Source organism: Agelaius tricolor, unplaced genomic scaffold (genome assembly GCF_023055355.1).
Source record: "Agelaius tricolor isolate 1412-34295 unplaced genomic scaffold, bAgeTri1.0.p SCAF_38, whole genome shotgun sequence".
Classification (NCBI taxonomy): Eukaryota; Metazoa; Chordata; class Aves; order Passeriformes; family Icteridae; genus Agelaius; species Agelaius tricolor.
The window spans coordinates 4519722-4538710 of NW_027269298.1; the positions used below are offsets into that span (position 1 = coordinate 4519722).

At 45.6% G+C, this 18989-nt stretch overlaps 3 protein-coding genes across 5 annotated transcripts in view; 1 reads left to right on the forward strand and 2 right to left on the reverse strand.

Annotated features, from left to right (window-relative positions):
* Nucleotides 1–573: 573 nt before the first annotated feature.
* Nucleotides 574–3773, reverse strand: ZBTB6 (zinc finger and BTB domain containing 6). Its single transcript, XM_071454161.1, has one exon. It carries the CDS (start codon nt 3619–3621, stop codon nt 2314–2316), a length of 1308 nt encoding a protein of 435 aa, XP_071310262.1. The 5' UTR covers nt 3622–3773; the 3' UTR covers nt 574–2313.
* Nucleotides 3774–3861: 88 nt separating this feature from the next.
* ZBTB26 (zinc finger and BTB domain containing 26) lies at nt 3862–11563 on the reverse strand. The gene is made up of 3 exons (XM_071454165.1): nt 11465–11563; nt 11185–11247; nt 3862–9328 (listed from the first exon to the last, which is right to left on the reverse strand). The coding sequence occupies exon 3, from the start codon at nt 9316–9318 to the stop codon at nt 8002–8004; it is 1317 nt and encodes a 438-aa protein (XP_071310266.1). The 5' UTR covers nt 9319–9328; nt 11185–11247; nt 11465–11563; the 3' UTR covers nt 3862–8001.
* The window catches only part of RABGAP1 (RAB GTPase activating protein 1), a 60752-nt gene continuing 53239 nt past the window's right edge, over nt 11477–18989 (forward strand). Inside the window, exons 1-2 of one of the 3 annotated variants that reach the window (XM_071454135.1) lie at nt 11477–11625; nt 17882–18083. In XM_071454135.1, coding sequence (XP_071310236.1) covers nt 17934–18083 — 150 coding nt within the window. In that variant the 5' untranslated portion in view covers nt 11477–11625; nt 17882–17933. Of the gene's footprint in view, nt 11635–17881; nt 18084–18989 lie in introns of all 3 variants that reach the window. The other 2 variants (XM_071454136.1, XM_071454137.1) reach the window with 2 other exon arrangements.

Genomic DNA, 18989 nt, shown 5'->3' on the forward strand with positions numbered 1-18989 from the left:
AGCCGCCTCAGCCGTTCCTCGGTGCGCAACGTTCGCCTCTGGCGTCGATAATTTATTGTCCTTTTAAAATTTAATCGGTAACTTTCGCCGCTAGCGTCGATTATTAATTGTCGTTCTAAATTGCAATTGATGACTTTATTATTGCTGGCGCTGAGGAGGAAGAGGGGATTGGAGGCGCCCTCCGGCCCAGGTCGGTTGTCCCCGAGCCGCCTCAGGCCGGCGGGGCCCGCGGAGCTGTGGGGAGCGCTGGCGCTGCAGCCCCAGCACGGCAGCCCCCGGAGCCACACCCGGGAGCTGCAGCTGCTTCTCCGGTCACGCAGAGATAATACAGCCTTAGCCAAGGTCACGGCGGTGCAGAGCTGTGACTCCTGAGGGGGAAGAATTCATGGCGCAAGTGGGTCAGACAGACCCCTCTGAAGGACAGAAAAACGCGTTACTAAATGACCGCCACTGGAACACCGTGTTTTGTTTACTACATCTTGTTTACTTAACACAGCAAGCCAAAATACTAACTTAAGGTATGCACAGAATTATTGACTGTGAAAAATCGAGATGTATTTCTGACACAACGCCTTGTTTGCATTTCATTTATTGTGTTATGACAAGACATGGTTACATGTAGGGACAGGGGAGAGGAAACTCCTCTAACGTGAACATGTGCACAAGACCAGGGTTTGTCCACAAAGCTTACTGAGACACTGCAGCCACTGAACAGAACATGCTGGTGGCCTGTCACACAACACAACTCCCTCTCATGTTTACATGCACGACCGAAATAACTCGGAACCTGCTCCCACAGAAGATACACTTCAAAAGATGAGTCTGTTTCCCCTTTGGCACACAGGGAAGTGCTCATGAGGGAAATACCCACGCATATACCTGACCATGCCTGTAACAAGCAGTAACAGGAAAGTGCACGGTAGACATTGTACACACCCAACCCCTCACGTAGCTGATCAATAAAACCCCAAACAGGCTGGTGCACTCACAGACACAGGGAAGGAAAGTGAACTGACATTAAAAACTATTGTCTTAGATTTTAGAGCCAGCCAGATTCTGAAGCATTTGGGCCAGACTTCTGGACTCTGAGCAAGAACTTGGAATAGCACTTCTGAAACTTGAAGGAAAGCATGGTACAGAGAGGAGTAAGAACTACTGCTTTTTGCTAGTTGTAAGTACCATTATTTCATATTAACAACTGAAATAACTCTTTATTTATATTACATTAAGTGGAAGAAACATGTACCAGCCAAAGACACAGACTGCATCACAGGGCGCTCGATGCTCATGATGAAACTAAAATGACCTTTGAGAAAGCACAAACACACTTCTGCAAACACACATCATTACTGTGTTACTGTGTCACAGTCAGGGTATGAGACCTCTATGGCTAAGCCATTTCTAGTCAGACAGAAATGCCTGTTTTGCAAAATTAGCATTGAAACTATGATTACCCAACAGCACACAGCTGAATTTCACACAGGTGCATATAGCTAAGATCTGTAAAAAAATGAAGGCAGATGTTATGATGCAACAAACAGGACTAAACTTATCAAATACAGGTGCAAAACACTTGTATGACAGAAAAAAACCCCACTATTGGAAGAAAGAAGTTTATAAAAATTCAGAACTTGATAAAACTAAAAGCAAGTCCTTTTCATGGGACTGTCCAGTTACAAATAAACTGCAAGGCAATGCTGTTTGTTTCTTTCTCTTTTACAAATTCTCTATTTGCAAGAGACAAATTGAAAGGTTCCTTGATTAGTTTTTCTTTGTTGTGTGTCCTTAAACGTCACAGACTTGAGTATGAAAACACACCTTCTTTCTGGAAGATCTACCAAAGTTTGGGCAAGGAAGGAGATGATTTCACCATGAATGATCCAGAAACTGGATGGGAACAACTGATTCGCTGAATAAACACAAACACCCCCTTCCCTCAGCTGTTCTCACCAACACCATGGCTCAGGCTTCAGCTTATTGCAGTATCAGTAATAGTCTGTAAGTCAGCAGGGCCTGCCCTTGAAACAAGGAATATAAAACATCATTGGGGGACCAGGATATGCTCAGTATAATTGAAGAGAAGTAATTTCCTGTATTTTGCAGTTAACTTTCAACTAGGAAACACCTTTTTTCACTGACAGCAATAGCAACCTTAAGGGATCAGGCAGGTTTCCTGCTCCAAGGCCTGTCTTGGATCACCAGCCACCTGTTTGTGCTTCTCTCCTTTAGAAGGGGATCTGGAACTGGAATTGCATCTAGAATTTCACTAGCCAGGAGCTTTTTGTGGAGTCTGACTCCACAATTGCCCAGCTATCAATCATAGTCTATTTTAACTTTTGTAATAGCGTTCAGGTTTGGCTTTTCGCTGCTGCTCCTCCCATGAACAGAAGTCAAATGCTTTTTAAGAGCAGACTTGTGTTTGAAGTCCATGTCGCAGCAGTGGCACTTGTAGGGCCTGTCCCCGCTGTGGATGTTGAGGTGATCCTGCAGTGTGCTCTTGGCCGTGAAGGTCTTCAAGCACACCATGCACTGGAAGGGCCGGATCCCCATGTGCCCTCGGATGTGCCTGTTGAGATTCTTTTTCTGTGTAAATGTTTTGCCACATTGCAAGCACAGGAAGAGTTTGTGCATTTTCAGATGTCTGAGATAGTTCTCGAGGTGCAGAAAGCCCCTGGGACACTTTGGACACTGGTGCCGCCATGAGCTGCCAGAATCCTCCAGGCTCTGGAACCCATTTGCCCCACTAGAAGTTCCTTCTGGATTGTCACCAACAAAAGCCTGAAAGTGATTTCCTGGCATTTCTGTATTCCTGCTTTCAACTGTAGAGTTTATCAAGGAGTGCTGGGTTTCTGGGAAATATAGATTTGTTTTAGAGGAAGTGCAAGGCTGAGGAAAATGATCATTCTCTACATTTGCCACACCCATGGAATCCATTCTGAAGATACAGATTTCATCATCCTTATAGCCGATTTCCACTGTTGATATTTCTGGGGATTTCGTGTCCTTCCTTTCCGACACCAAGCTCTGCGCTGCAGGGTGTGGGCCATCCCCATTCCCATCCCCATCCCCATCTCCATCCTCCTGTTTCACGGGGTATTCTTCGTTCTCTGGGCTGTCTTCAGAGATCTCGATTATTTCACAATCTTTATCTAAAACCTCATCCCCGCTCCTTAGTTCAGCATCCGAGGAGTGGCACCCCTCAGCAGCCTGGGTACCGCTCTCCATGGAAGCGTCGATCTCCAAGTACTTGGACAAAGCCTCGGTGCACTTCTCCACAATATGAACCATCTGCAGGTAACTCGCGGCCGTCAGGTACTTCAGCAGCTCCTTCCTCTTGACTTCCAGCGCGCCCGTGTAGCAGGACAGCAGCAGCTTCCTGCCCACCTCGGCGCTCTGCAGGATGGTGATCCGCACCTGCCTGGACTGGTTGAGCAGGAACTGATCCCGCATGAAGGTGGAGCAGGCGGCGAAGATCACCTTGTGCCCCTGGAACTCGGTGTCGTTGATGTAGATGGACACGTCGCAGAAGAGGTTCTGCTGCCGCAGGAGGTTCATCTTTTGCAGCACGGCATCGCCCTGCTGCTCGAACTGGAAGTGCAGCACCTCCGAGTCCGCCGCCATGGCGGGACCCGCGGGCACCGCCGGAGCGCCTGGCCGGGCTCAGCCACCCCCGCCTCGGGCAGGACCCGCTGTCCCGGGGCTCCCGGGCCGCCCGCCGCCGGCCGCGATCCCGCTCCGCCCCGCTCCCGGCCGCTCGCCGCTGCCGGTGCCGCAGCGCCCCGGAACAGCTTCCCCGCCCGCCCCTTCCGCCCGCCCGCCCCCGGTGCGCCGTGACCGCGGTGGAAATGAGAGGCGGCGGCAGACAGAGTTAGCAGCACGTTTATTAGAAGACTTGGCACTGCTACAGCGGCTGCCGCTGGGGGAAACCGCACCGGCACCGGGGCGCGCCTCGCCCACCGTTCGGTAGAGGTAGCGACGTGTCCGCCCCCGTAAGGCATCCCGGGGAGCGGCTGCCGGGGCTCCTCCTCGCCATCGGCCGGGACGCGCCCGGGGAACGGCGAAGCGCCGGCCCGAACGCCGCCGGGACGAGCTGCTGGCTTCTTCACGGCCCCGGGACATCGCCCGGCAGCCGCCGACCCGCCTGCTTTGGTTATCAAACGTAGTGTAAGACTTTTGCCCAGTCAGTGAAGAGGTAGCTAATGCTCAGTCCATCGATTATACAATCTCAAAGGAAAGGCGTCCGTCCTGCCTTCTCACCCCTTACCAAGTCGGGAGGCACCACTATGTCCCCCTCTTTGTTTATAAAAATTAACATTTAACGTGACTTTAGAGTTCTCTCAACAATTTCAGTTTGTATCACATTTTGATTCCCCTTCCTCACTTTTATTCTTCCCAGTGACTCCAAAACCATAATCAGCCCCACACAATTAATTTCTACGTTATTTCAACAAAAGTTCAGCGGCAGCTAAGTTTTGCCAAAAAAACTAGGGGAGAGAAAGACTGACACTTCAAATTCATCAGTTACTAACTTGCAAAACATGTCTTCTAAAAGAAAAATAAATTAAGGAAAGACTCATCCCTGATCTATGCAGGAGGCTGTGCAGTTGCAGCACGTGCTGCAGGAACACATGCTACACAAGCTACCATCACTCAGAGAAGTGGTGAGCCCAAACCTCTGGCAAACCTAAATTCTAAAAATTCCTTCTTCTATATAATATAAATAAATAAAATGCCAACTTAAAAAAAATTCCTAATATACTGAGGAGCTATTAAAATACTTTTGTAATAGACTTCAGTTATTTTTAGGATATGCAGGAAGTTGTACAGCACATTAAGTTGTGAGACTATCCACTTACCAGCAAATGGTATTCTACACAGTAACACACAGATTATGATAACTGCCATAGTCCTCATCTGAATATGCAGCATCAGTAGCAACAACCAACAGATCTAATCTTTCACTACTCGGGACATTGCAATGAAGACAACATTTTACATACATGGACAATTAAGTTCATCTTATTCTATAATTGAGCTGCCTCTGCATATTCCATTTATCATAATTCTCACTCAATCTGTAATTCAGAGAAGCAGCATTAGCCAGATTTTGCTTTTCTGTTACCTCTTCTATACTCTTCACTTGTCTTTCCATACAGGGGCAAATTCTAGATGAACTCTACCACCAGTGCACTTTACACTGGCGTATTGCCCTCAGAGCTCCAGTGTTTCTGGAGTCACACAGCCATCTCCTGCATAAATCTTTTGGTCTGCACCCTTTTGCCAGGCCAAAAGCAGACATTAGTAGAAGTCACTTTTCAACCAACAGATGTGTCCATTTTCAGTGAAGAAAGTCTTCTGCATTTCTGCTTTTTTCTATTTATTTATGCTGTGCTCTTGCCAAACACCACAGCAGCCTTTAATTGAGCAGCCCAGCAGTCTTGGCCTTGTCAGCCATCCAAATCACCACAGCAGGTGGACTGAACACCTGTACATCTTGACCAAATGATTTCTTTTGTTTCTTAGGAAACTCCTTGTCTCTTCATATCAGCTTCAAGTCACCCACAGCTACTTCAACAAGCTGTATTCTCCTTACAGTAACATTACAGCTTCAGAATTTCACAAAAACCAAAACTTTTCAGATAGACAAAACTTCCAATACTATCCATTTTGCTGCCACGTTTTCTAGCATTTGTGCAGTTGAATTCCTTTCTGTGGCAGAAGACCATTTTCTTTTTTGTGTCCATATTCATATTGCCTTGGATTGTTCACTAGTACCTTACAGCACGTTGACCTGGCTCTGCAAGCTCTTGTTCTCCATGTCTGTCTTCATTTTGACATAGCACTATCACTTATTTCCATTTAGTGAATAATAGATTATCAAAATGTTTGGACAATACAGAAGATTTTGCCTGAAGACAGAATGCAAGTGTCAGATGCAACTGTCACGGTCAAATTTAGTTCAAAACAACTCCGAAAAGTGGGTGGCTTCAAGAGGAAAACAGTTCTTCCCATGCAAACCTATCTTCTACCCCAGCAACCTGAACAATAATTTAAAAAGTCTCAAATAGTTAGACTTTAGGCCTAAATATATTTGCTACAACTTGAAAGATGAATGCCCTGATGTAATTTCCTTTGCTTACTTCATAGCTGTCCATGTAAGAGTTCGTGTAACAGTCAAGTGCAGAAGTTCAAGAACTCAATTGCAAAAACTGATTCACAGAATCACCTTCTTTTTCTACTTCAAAGTATGTGGATTTCTGAAAATGTTCTGCAACATTAACATGTTTTAACGTCCATCAGTGTAATATCTGTGTAAGGAAATCCTGACCTCTACACACACAGAACTGAAGAGCAAGACCAACTTCTGATAATGACATACACAACACTTTTTGCTCTACACACCTTTGGTCATACCTGTTTACATTTTTAACCATACAATAGCAGCCTTTCACCCCCACCCCTCACTCAAACACACCAACAGTACTATGTTTAGGTAGGAAGCATAATCTCAGCCTCACGGCAAACCTTGTGGAAAAGAGCTGCACTGGAAGAAATCCTTATTCCAAACACAAACAGCAGTTCTCTGCCGAGGATCAGCCATTTGATTATAAGTCTATGCTACACTTCAGTACTAACAGTGCTGTTCTACTGGGAATGGTGTGCCTCAGATAAATTAAGCTTCTTTCAGCCTGCCTGGGATGCAGGTAATTCCACAGCACTTCTGAGAAGCAGTGTGGTGCAATCCCAGGATCCCAATTACCATGCCATTCCCGCTACATTGGATGTTTAAGGCGGTATACAAGAGGTATTGCTGAGTACAGTCAATAGCTGATATATTAACCTATAGAAATTGTGCTACCTATACCTCATCCTAGGATCTGTAAAACACTAATGGTCACTTCAAAAAAGTTCAAGAAATCAAAAAAAATTATGTTAAGTTCTTATAGCAGGTATTTTTGTTTAAAGTTAAGTGACACGTGGCCCTTATTAGACATCAAGGAGAGACATACAAGAATTAAGGAAGGAAAAAAGCAAAAAAAATATCGTGGAGTTGTTACACATTGCAGCTTTAAAAAGATTCTTTTCACAGTGTCAAAAAGCAGTGTTTCTCCACTCCAGCTTTGCTCTAAAACCAACAGCTGTTGTGGTTTGTGATGCAAAACTTATGGAAGGTGGAGGATAACTTTTAGCTTAGAAGTGTTTAGCTTGTCTCAGTACATGCACTGGCGAGTGCCCTTTAAAAATCCCAGGTATGCCAGCATAAGAACAGGTCACATTTGCACTCCAGGCACCAGCCTCTCACATTCCAGAGCTGCCATTTATCCTCAGTTTGAACAGCTCTATGCAATGATCAGCTAACCCTGCCAAATCATTTAGGGTTTCATCTTTTCATAATGCATGTTGAGGTTAAAAACCCTGAGAGTTTTTAAGAGAGCATTGATTGGCAGCAGAAGTTTCTTGAAATAGGTTTAGAAAGGGCAAAAAAGTGACACAAAAATACTTCATTTCAACTGCAGGAGTCTAGGGGTAAGATCAGAGAAAGGTAATTTTAAGAGGTAAGTTTAAATTTGAGTATATGGAGTGTTTTCAGTTATCCAGTGCCTTTAAAAAAAAATATTGGGTTATCTCACACACTTGTCCTCTTTGCTTTCCTCCATCTGCCCAGCCACAGAGAGGCCTCTAACTGCACAGCAGATGGTTTACTTGCAGCCCACAGCAACAGTCTTTCAAAAGGTGTTAGTCTTGAGTCTCCTAATCAGAGAGAAATGAAACGATTAACCCCTTAATCCACAGTAGAGACATAGACAGAAACCTGAAGGAGGATTGCTATTCACAGAAAATATCAAGTAAGACTAAGAACGATGGCTGAAGACCTGCCATGTTTTTGCAATCCAACCATCTGTAGCCTTTCAGGGCACACCACTAGATTAGGGAAGAAGCCAAACCAACCAGGTTGGCTCCTCTCAGTCACGATCCCTACACAGGGCGAGTTTTAATTGCTTAATTGACGCAGGTACTATCGTTTCTTAAACCGAGCACGGCCTGAGGCAGCTTCCCTGCATCCAGTACCTGGCTGGCATCAGCCTGCTGACAGACCTTACTGTCTGTAGCAGCGCTACACGTGAATGAATCGAAGTCCACCGTTATGTCTTGCACGTTTCTTTCATTAGCATTGTCAAAGCTGTTTTTACCGTGCAGCTGTTTGAGGTGTTTCCTCAGAACGGGCTTATGCGCAAAGACCATGTCACAGTAGTTACACTTGTGGGGCTTGTCCCCACTGTGCAGGTTGAGGTGGTCCTGTAAGGAACATTTCTGAGAGAACGTTTTCCCACAGATCTTACATTGGAATGGTTTGATGCCCGCGTGCACTCTCATGTGCCGGTGGAGATTGCCCTTCTGAGTGAACGTCTTGCCACAGAGCAGACACATAAATAGTTTATGCATCTTTAAGTGGTTAGCATAGTTTTCCAGATGCCGAAATACTCTTGTACACTTTGGGCACTGATGGTGCCACTGGAGGCCTTTGTCTATCCCTCGGTTGTTAGGCCCAAACATATCTTTAGAGGCCAGGATGATGTTATCGCTGCCGGCGTACGAAAGGGCATAGTTGTGGAGGTGGTTTTGCTCTATTTCACTTGCTCTGTTCTCAACAGTGGAGTTGATAAGAAAGTGTTGAGGCTCTGAGGAATGCAGTGCAGTTTGTTCAGAAGAAATAAACTGATTCTGATCCTTCTTATTCCTAACTTCTGTTACCTCCCCAATGGACTCCACCTTGATGATCTGGATATCACTATCCTCCATGTCCATGCTGTCTTCTGAAGGCTGAATACAAGGCGAGTCCTGCTGCAGAGAGTCATCGTCTCCCTGATGCTCCTTCAGCTCAGAAGAGTCGCTTTGCTGTTCGCACTCTTTGCTCTCCAGCGGCTGCTTGGGTTTGATGAACTTCCACAGGGCCTGAGTGCACCGTTCCACGATGTGGCTCATCTGCAGAAAGCTCGCAGCAGTCAGGTAGTTCACCAGCTCCATTTCAGGGAACTCCAGAGTGCCACTGTAGCAAGAGAGAAGCAGCTGCCTCCCCACTTCTGAACTCTGCAGGATGGAGATTTTTACATCTCTGGAGTCGTTCAGTAAGAACTGATCTCTTAAAAAAGGAGAGCCAGCAGCAAAGACAATTTTATGCCCGTGAACTTCAACATCATCAATATGGACCACGACATCACAAAACTTGTTTTCTTCCCTCAGTTTGTTCATTTTCTGTAACATTGAATCTCCATAGTTGTCAAACTTGAAATGAAGAATATCTGATCTTTCTGACATTTTGGCACACCTAAGGAAAAGCAGCAGAGAAAAAAACAAACAATGAGTACTTTTTGTTTTCTAAAAGGTTGGTTAGAAAGATTCAAAGTAAAAATATAAAGTGGGTGTTTATCAGCCATTATGTTTTTTATCCTAGGTACACACTGAAGTCCATTACAAGTAAGAAAAAATTCAAGTTTACGTCTCACATTACAATAACTTTTACCTTTTTTTAATGTAATGAAGCCTGAATATTAAGTGGAGGTGCTATGACAAAAATTCTCCTGAAGCAATATCCTAAAGACTTAGGATGTAAAGGGAAACTGTATTTTTGGGTTTTGCAGCACTGGGTTTAACATATTAGATTGTCTTTCGAGTTCTCCTGCAGGATTTGGTTTGTTGTGTGTTGTTTTGGCTTTTCCTAAGATTACAGAAAAAAACCTTCACAATGGTCTCTGCTAGGCTCCCTGTTTTAATACCTGGGCAATAAAGGAAGCCTTGTGCCTGGTCCTGTTCTTTGGAAGATCACTTCTCTAAGAAGCTTGTTCTTGTTTTGATAGGACTTGGAATGAAGAACAGCAGATCTTCCATAAACCAAATACCATTCTTTTGTCTTTCAAGAGTTACTTAACAATTTATAAAGCTACACTGATTCTGGATGCAATACTGCTCACAAAATCCTGCCAAAGCACTAGGATTGCAGGAAGTGAAGAAATAACAGGAGACTAAATGATGCAAGATTTGGTTAGATAAAATTACAAAACAAAGCAAAACTTACACCTCCCAACTATTACAAACATCACATAAAGCTCGAAAGGAAGCTTTGAAGTTTATAGATAAAAGCAGATACTGCTCTCTTGGGGCATGAAGTGTCAGCTGAGTGTACACACAAGAATGGCATTATGCCCACACGAGACAACTATTCAAAGAATATTTTTGGAAGCATCTGTCAATAATCAGGGCTTTTTCAGTTTGCAGCTCATACAGCATTTGGAGACACGACCTCCTCATTGATCACACCCATCAAACATATCTTCCAGTGTATGACAAGCAAAAATTAGGGGAGGATTCCAGAAGACTTCAAAAACCAGGAACCAGGGAAAGTTTGGAAGCAGGGGGGGCATCGTTCTTCACTACAACCAGTTCTGCTGAACCTGCAGAACCCAGTCTCTCAGTCACCTTCAGCACTGCCTGCCTGACCCCATTCCTAGGGCTGAAAGTTTAATTTTAAGAGGCAACAGCCTTTGGCAAATATAAACGACAGGAACAGATCATCCTGATAGATCTTCAGTGAATTTTACGCATTATCAAACTGGTTTTTTTGTGTTTTCTCTGGACAGTGATGAGGGAAGTCCAGTCGTGGGTTTGTTTTTTCCACCTTGGAAATTCATACAATATGAATGCAGTCAAAGCACCCACGGTAAAGTTATACTGTGCTGTTAACCCCAGCTATGCCAGCCATTCAGTCCCGTCTCTGGCAGACTGCAAGAGCCACAGCGTGAGAAACTGTGTATCGCAAAGTTGTGACTTGCCTTAGCACACGTTCAGTTTCAACTACTACTGATCTCCAAGAGAAAAGAGCATTAAATGAATCCCAAACCCGTTATCTCGGGAGGGTGGCAGCCCAAGGCAAGCTCCCGTGGGACGTGCAGGGCTCCCCGTTGGAAGCACGTGCTTCCTCGGCCTTTACCGACCGCGGATCGCTCCGGCTCCCCGCATCTACTTCCCAGGGTCCGGGAAAAGAATATTCCAGCCCAGCTCAGCCGGGAGCCCGCGCAGCATCCCATAACAATGTGAACGCGATGCCCTTTGCGAGAGCGGGGGAAGCCGCTGTCCGCGCCAGGCCCGGCCCCGCGGGAGGAACGGAGGGAGGGAAGGGGCAGGTACCTGTAGCGTCGGGCCGCGTCCCCGCGCTGGCACCCGCGGCCGCTCCTGCCTCCAGCTACGGACCTAGAGAGGGGAGGAGACCCGCCGTGAGCCGCCGCCCCAGCGCCGGGCCGGGCCCGGCCGCCCGCCGCGCCCCCCGGGCGGCCCCGCGCCCCGCCGCGCCCCCGGCCGGGCCGGGCCGCCCTCCGAGCGCGGCCTGCGGGGGCAGCGGGAGCCGCGGGCCGCTCCGCGCCGCGCTCCGGGGCCGCCGCCCGCGCCCCGCCGGCCCGCCGGGACCTACAGGCGCCACCGCAGCCCAGCACCGCGACTCGGAACCGCATTGTCCGCCCGCCGGAAGAGCCGCGCCCGGAAGGACCGGCGGGGCCGCCCCTCCGCCCGGTCACGTGGGGCGGCGGCGGCCCAGGCCCGGCACCGGGAGCGGCGGCGGCGGCGGCGGCCGGGGTAGGTGCGGTTCGCGCTGTCCGCCCCGTCCCCGCTGCGCTCCCGCGGCGCTGCCCCGCCGCCGCTCCCTCCCGGTGTGCGGGAGCTGGGGGCCGTCCTGCGCTCCGCTGCCGCCGGGTCCCTCCCTCGCCTCCGGGGCCGTGTCTCCCACCCGGCGCGGTTCCTCCCTGTCCCTTCTGCCCGCAAGGGCCGCGGCCTCGGGGGCAGCGGGGCCGTGAGACCGCCCCGGCTCCCGCAGGGCCGGGCCGAGTCCTGGGGCAGGCGGGGGCGCCGGGCCCGGCCCGTCCTCCCCAGCTGCGGGTGTTGGGGACAGGGACCACCCGCCTCGGAGCGCGTCCCGGGGCCACCGGCGTCCCCCCGCCTCCCATCCCGGGCGGCGCGGGACTGACACCGAGGGACCGGCCGGGCACCGCTTTCCCTCCCCGTGTCGCGGGGTGTCGGTTGTCGCTTCCAGGTGGATCCTAAAATGTGGCATTTCGTTGCATGCAGGCATCTTTATTTGGTTCATGTACCATAACTTCTGTGGTTTTTGCGGGTTTTATCCTTCTTGTTGTCAAGGAAGTGTTTCTTTCAGTTAATATGTCCCCAGTAGATAATTTTTAAGGACTGGTTGTGTCAGTTAGGAGTGAAAATTAAGTATAAACAGATTGTGGGAAGTTGGTTTAAAAACACTTACCAGCAAAAATTAAGTGGAAATCGAATTGTTAGAAGTAAAGTTGATGGTTTATCTCTGTATAGATTTGCCTGATCATTTTCAGGGAGAGAAGGAGAAGTAGAAAAAGTATTCAGGAGAGGTTTGGAGAGAAGGAAAAAATCACGTGAGAGGTTTGCAGAGGAAAAGATTGTGTTTATTTCTTGAATACAGGCTGGAGAACAGGTAGGGCATAGAGGTATGGCTTGATCTGCGTTTCAGATTTTGTTTTACTTACAGGTTCTGTTAAAGCCCAACTCGATAGGATTTCTGAGACTTTTGGCTACTTAGAAAACATGTTATTACAGGAGCTGCCCACTGCTGTTTGACTTGCAGAAATACTGTATTCTTTTTAAAGGCCTCTACTTAAAAGGTCAAGGACCTGAGCAAACTTATTTTTGTGTACACAGTAAACAAATTAACCAGTGGAGCTTGGCATAGGGGTTTCCTTCCAATTTCCAGCCCTAAGTGCAGGCAGTGATTAGTAGCACACACCAAATGTAGCTCCTTTTTTCTTGGTTCTTCCACAGCGTAGTTTTAAAGCGCTCTGGTTGTCTGGTGAGCGTAGCTCCCTGTCGGTGTTTGAATCCTAATGAGAGCAGCTCCAGCAGTACATGGAGCATCATCCCCAGAGTTTGTTTAGCTGCTGGCTGCACTGGCTTCCTCCCAGCCTCCAGCCCGAGTGTCCTGGCTGCACTGCTCTGAGATGGGGCTGGTGCTGGGTGAGCGTCAGCTGCGGCGCGTGGATGAACCAGCTGCTCACAGTTCATTCATTCCAGCAGCATTCCTGTGCTGGGCTGGCTAAGGCTGTGTCAGCATTTCTTTTAAAAACTGCAGTTTCCCAGGATGGGCTGCTTGTTTCTGGGATGGGGAATTTACTGATTACAAGAGCCTAAAATTAGGGTTTTGTTCTCTGGCAGATAGTTCAAATTCGGATTGAAAGCAAAATCATGTTGGCAATAGCTATCAACCTGCTAAAGATTGTTAACAGAGATTGCATTAGCTTAACTCTTGTGTTTTATCTGATGCCTGGTCTTGCATACAGTGTCTAGTGATTCACTCTTTTTCCCGAGATCTGTGAGGAGAGGGGTGGAATTAGAGACACCATTATCTCCAAATAATAATATCTTTTTTCTTTCTGGCTCTTGAAATTAGTGGGAACATCTGTGGCTGTCAGTGTGTTGTAAAATGAAAGGAAAAGTTAGACTTGTAGTTGTTATTTTTTATATTAATTACTCTTTAGTCATCCTAAATCTGTATTTTCACATGCAGTATTCCTCTGGCTTTCCTGCTTCATTTTGAGTGCCAAGGACTTCTTGTTGCATTTGAGAGTATGTGTTGCACAGGGAAGGTGGGTAAAGATCTGACATGATTAAGCAGACTAATCATGTGATATGTGAGAAGAAAAAAGATTGCTACTGATTGCTTCTATACTGTTTGGGTTTTTTTTTCCCAGAGCTGTGATAAAACACAGCATTGACCTGGAGTGTTTTCCAGGCTTTTTTCAGGACTTGCAATGTATTTTAAAACAACAGGTGTGCACTAGGTGAATTTTACAGGTAGAAAAACCCACAGCTGTGCAAGGCTGTAGGAGCTCAGAGCCTTACAGAATGCTGGGTTCTCTGTCATAACAGAGCTCTGCAAAGTGCACTGTAAAGCCTCTGAACTCTGCCACAAATTCCACTGTTCACCCACACTAAGATGCTAATGATGAACATTTGCAAAGCAGAACTTTGTATCTTTAAACTGAACCATACTGGATTTGTTGTTAAACTGCGCATAGAGCCAGAGGAATAGAAACAGAAGATACATTCATTATATTTGGGTATGTCAGCCACCTCGGTGTCTTTTCTGCATGTCACCTTCTCATTTTCCATGATTTTTAACACTATGGTTGGTGGTTTCATATTTTGGAGGATAGAGGATGTAAGTTTGTTTTGCATGCCAAGATTTCTGACTTTGCTTTTTAAGGCACATGAATTACTGTTCTTCAGTAATTTAGTTAATATTGCTGTGTTGTTCTTTATCTAGTGCATTGTGTATCAGATATATTGGAACTTTGTGGAATCACTTTAGGAACTGCAGCTGAAGTACAAAAGCTGAGAAAGATATGAATGGGGAAAAAAGCCTTTTCCTCTCTGGTTTGCATACCTGTTCTCATGCTTATTCTCTTTTCTGCCCTGGAAACCCAGAACTTATTTTTGTGTTGCATTTCCCTGTAAATTCTGGGCTAAGGATGCTACATCTGCTGTTGACTCTCAGGTTGAAGAAGTTCATGCCCGAAATATTGATTTTTCCATTCACCCTCTGTCTTTTTGTGTGGTCATGGCTGTTCTAAGCGCCAGAAATTATTATGGGTATTCCTTGGAAACGCAGTGAGACCAGCTATAGTTACACGTGCTGTGCTTCACTTGTTGCACGTGTCCCAGGGTGGCATTCAAGCCCCAGCCTCTTCCAGTAATGTAAAATTGAAGGTTTTCTGGTTTTCCTTTTTTTCTATATACTGTTTGCTTTAAGCTCTTTTAAATTCATTCTGGCAGAACTTTGAAGGAAAACTTTGATCACAAATCAAAGTCAGGTGTCAAATATTTGGGAAAGGGAAGTAAAAGATAATTGTTTTATAAGTGTGTATAACTAATCTGAACTTTTGATACGCTTGCTTTCCAGTTGTTTAAGATTTTAATCGTGGTGAATGGGGTCTCTGCTCTTCCTCTGCACATTATCTTGAGGAGAGAGTGAGGTGTAACAGCAATGAAGGGGAATTTCACAGAGAACCAGAATTTTAAGTAAAATTGAAAGCAGTGACCCAAGAGCCAGCCATGTTGACTTTCTCATTTTGCAACTTTCTCCAATAGTTTGTTGTGTGAGGAGAGGCCAGAGCACCCATTTAATTACACAGATGAGCAAGGAAGGAGGTTGGAAGAAGTTTGCCTCTCTGTACGTGTTTTACCCAGACACTCTGTCTCCCGTGGAGCTGGAAAGACACCTTCAGGCAAACACTACTGAATTGTGGTGTAGTTTTGTGTCAGGAGCTAAACTGTGCTGAATTCAAAAGCTCCTATTTTATTTATGCTTAAACAAACCAAAGTCTCTTTCCATGGTAGGGATGAGACACTGGCTTTCTGAGGGACATCAAAACTTGAGCTCTGTGCTTGGCTGAGGTCTTTGGTGCTAAGCTGTGAGAGCAGAAAGCTTTGGGTCTGAGACCAATTGCAGGTATTGCTAAAGAGCAGTGTCACTGCTGCTGTTTGTTCTTGGGGTTTGATTCCTGAGCCACATGTAATTGCTCTGCTGGTCTTTGATGTGTGCCCTTATTTTAATGGGTTTGGAGGCTTTCTGGTGGGGATTCTGCCATTGTGAGCTTTCTGATTCAGGGAAAATGATCTATGTGGGAACCTCTGTGAAACAAAGTGATAGCCAGGAATGGAGGAAATGAAATCCTTGCAAAGCAAAGTGTGAGGATATAGAAATTTTGGTTAACTTCAGGCAATATTTTAATATTTGAAGACTACTTTTGCACCTCAGGTGTTTCAGCATTAATGCAATGAACCCGTGTGGCTGATTCCAGCACTGCTGGGTATCTGAGCTTTGCTTGCTGCTACATCAAAAGCTTCTCTCAGTTGCCTGCTCCACTGTCCCCTTTCCTCTGCTCTCCTATCTTGTGTAATTTCATGAGACTTCACTGTTAGACTGGCACAGTTGGGCTGGTTGGGCCGTCCTGGTGTTGCAATTGTGTGTTGTGACACTGCTGTGGCTGGGCTGGCTGTGCCCAGGATCCGTGGGGTTTGTTTACACCTCCCTATGCCACACAGGAGCTGGTAAAGCACAGGCAGCCTTTTATTGAATTGAAGGTGCTGCTGGGGAAAGGTGTCACATTGAAACACTTGGGAAATCGGAGAAATTGGCACTTCAAGACAGACAGCCTATACAAAATAAAGTGCTAAAGTGATCCTTGCCTGGATGATCTTTACAGCTGGTTGTGATCAAAGCCTGCTCCTCTACTCCTGCTGTCAGTGTGGAAGATGGTTTGCTCTGTTTGAATGAAAACAGTAAAGCCAAAGGGGTATTTAGTGTTTGATGCTTATTTTTAGTGTGTGTTTCAAGATCTTTGATTTAGGTATTTTCAGAGATCTGTGTCTTATATAGATGGTGCTATACGGAACTTCTATAGAAATGTTTTAATATGAATTCTTGAAACAAAGGCATCTTTAACAATAAGAACTCTGCCCTTCCTTTGAGATACTTGTGAGTAATACCAGGTAGACACACAGTGTGTAGAACTTCTCAAAATGCCTACATTTCCTAGCCAGTAATTCCCATTGGAAGTCAGTGGATCTTAAAATGGTTTTGAAAAGGATATCTAAGTACCACACATGATTTTGAAATTAAGTCAATCACAGGTGTGTTGTCATTCATGAACAAACCACATCCATTCTTCCTCTTACACTCTGCTTCAGTTCTCTGGAACATGTTCCAGGATCACTAAGTGATTAGATTGGTAATTGCTTAGAAGTTGTCCTCCTGGCAGACTTCATGTTGTACTGGTGGTTATGGGGAGGGCATTGATAGGAATAAAAGCAGGCTTTGCTATTTCTGGTGCATTGTTCCTGGTTCAGGCAGGAATGCTGTGGGCTGTGCCAGGTCTCTGTTGTTTGGCTGCGCTGTTGGAAGCCAGGTTGGGATGGTGCTTCCAGGTTGGAAGGCAGAACTGGAGGCTGAAAAAGCATTTGAGTTTGGTTATGTTTGGGAGTTTGTAAAGACCCGAGCCTTTGAGATAAGGGTATATTTGGGTTTCTGAGAAATTTAATCACCCATTTTTATCACAGCAGTCTGTTTTGAGCCATGGATTCTGGGAATCTGTGCTGTAGAGTGCAAGGTGTGCAGCTGAACTTCACCTTTTGTTCCTTTCTTCAAATGCCTCTCAGTGCCAGTTCCAGCTTTTTAAAATCCTCTGTTGGCTCTGCTTCTCAGTACTGAGCCAGCCTACGCTGTTCTTCCTGCTTCTTGGAAGTCTTTGCTTTTATTGCTCTTTATAGTACAGAAAATTCAGCGTAGATTCATGAACTGCTCTATGTCCCAAGGTTTCAGAGCAAAATATCAGGAGTTAGGTCAAACTCTTGCTTAGGCGAAAAGAATGTGACTGCAGCATACAGTGAGCTCTGATAAATAAAAGTAATTTAACGTGAACATAGTGAAGGCAGGTATTAATTGAAGGAAGTAAATGGACTTTATTGTGCTGGCCTTAATTGTCAGCAAGTGGAGTGTATGTTCCAGGGCCCTATTTTGTGTGGTGTGTAGAAAGTGGTGACTGACATAACCATGAAATACTGCAAAGAGTTTTATTAACTTCCCTTGTGTGAGCTGTGGAAAGCAGTGCTGTAATAGCATGTGCTGCTTAGCAAGATGAGGGCAGGACTTTGAATGTGCGCTGAGAGAGGAGCTGGAGCTTGGTTGTGCTGTCAGATGAGTTAGTTTTTATAATTAGTCAGCAGGTTTCTGACAAGAAACATTTGAGCATTTAGCATGAAGTTTTATATAAGTATTTTTATGATTTTTGTTTTTCAGGAGTTTATAACATATTTAATCTCATTCATGAATCGAACTTCCTTTTTAAGTCATGGATGACAAGGCTTCTGTTGGAAAAATCAGTGTCTCTTCAGACTCGGTATCCACTCTTAACAGTGAAGATTTTGTCTTGGTTTCCAGGCAAGGGGATGAAACACCATCTACAAATAATGGTAGTGATGATGAAAAAACAGGACTGAAGGTAAGAACCAATAACCTGAGTTTGTTCCCTGTTCTTCTAAATCAAACTAACCATAGAGAGCTTAAAGAGGGACTTCTTTGTTGTGGAAAACTTGACAGAAGGGAGAACGTATTCAAGAACCAGTTTTGTCAGTAATTTCTTCACTGCTGATGTCAGAAGTGGTAATTGGGTTTTGAGTAAGAGCTCTCTCCATCACTAGCTGTGGGTTTTTTCCCGCTTTGCAGAATTCTTCCTAAAGTGCTTGGGATGAAACAGACTGATTTTCAAGAACGTGGAACTGGGATTTTATCAGAGCTTTCAGGTGGAAAGCAATATTAGCATACATGGATTTGACTGTATCTGTTAATTCAAAGATACACTGAAGTTTTCCCCAATGTGAAATGTTCTCTTTAAGAAACGTAGAAGAGTAGTTATAACTAACAACTTGGCATGAATCAGAGAACACGAGCTCTCTGTGAAAGGCTTGTGAGAGCTGGAAGGGCACTGGCATCTTCTCACTTGTAAAAGTGCTGTTCTGAAAAGAGACCCTTGTCGCCCTCTACTTTTTTTTGCTACTTAGAGCAACATTCATCCCAATTTGGATTTCAGCAGTTTTTAAGAAAAGTGGCACAAGTAAGGTAATCACTCCAAATTCCATCACTTTAATGTGTTGAAAGTGGATCTTCCCTAGAGTGAGTCAAGTTAATGTGTTCTTTTGGGAGATGGAAAGAGATATTCCACCATTGGAAGAAACCGATGTCTGTCTACGGCTGCATCCATGTCTTTAAAGATGATAAGAAATCCTGTGTTCTGCCTGTTGGACTGGGTGCTCCTCTTTTCCTTTGCAGTAGTTGTAACAGAGACTTTATCGAACATTTCTTGATGCTTTTGCTCTTCTTGCTTTTACCTCCCAACTGCTTTGTTTTT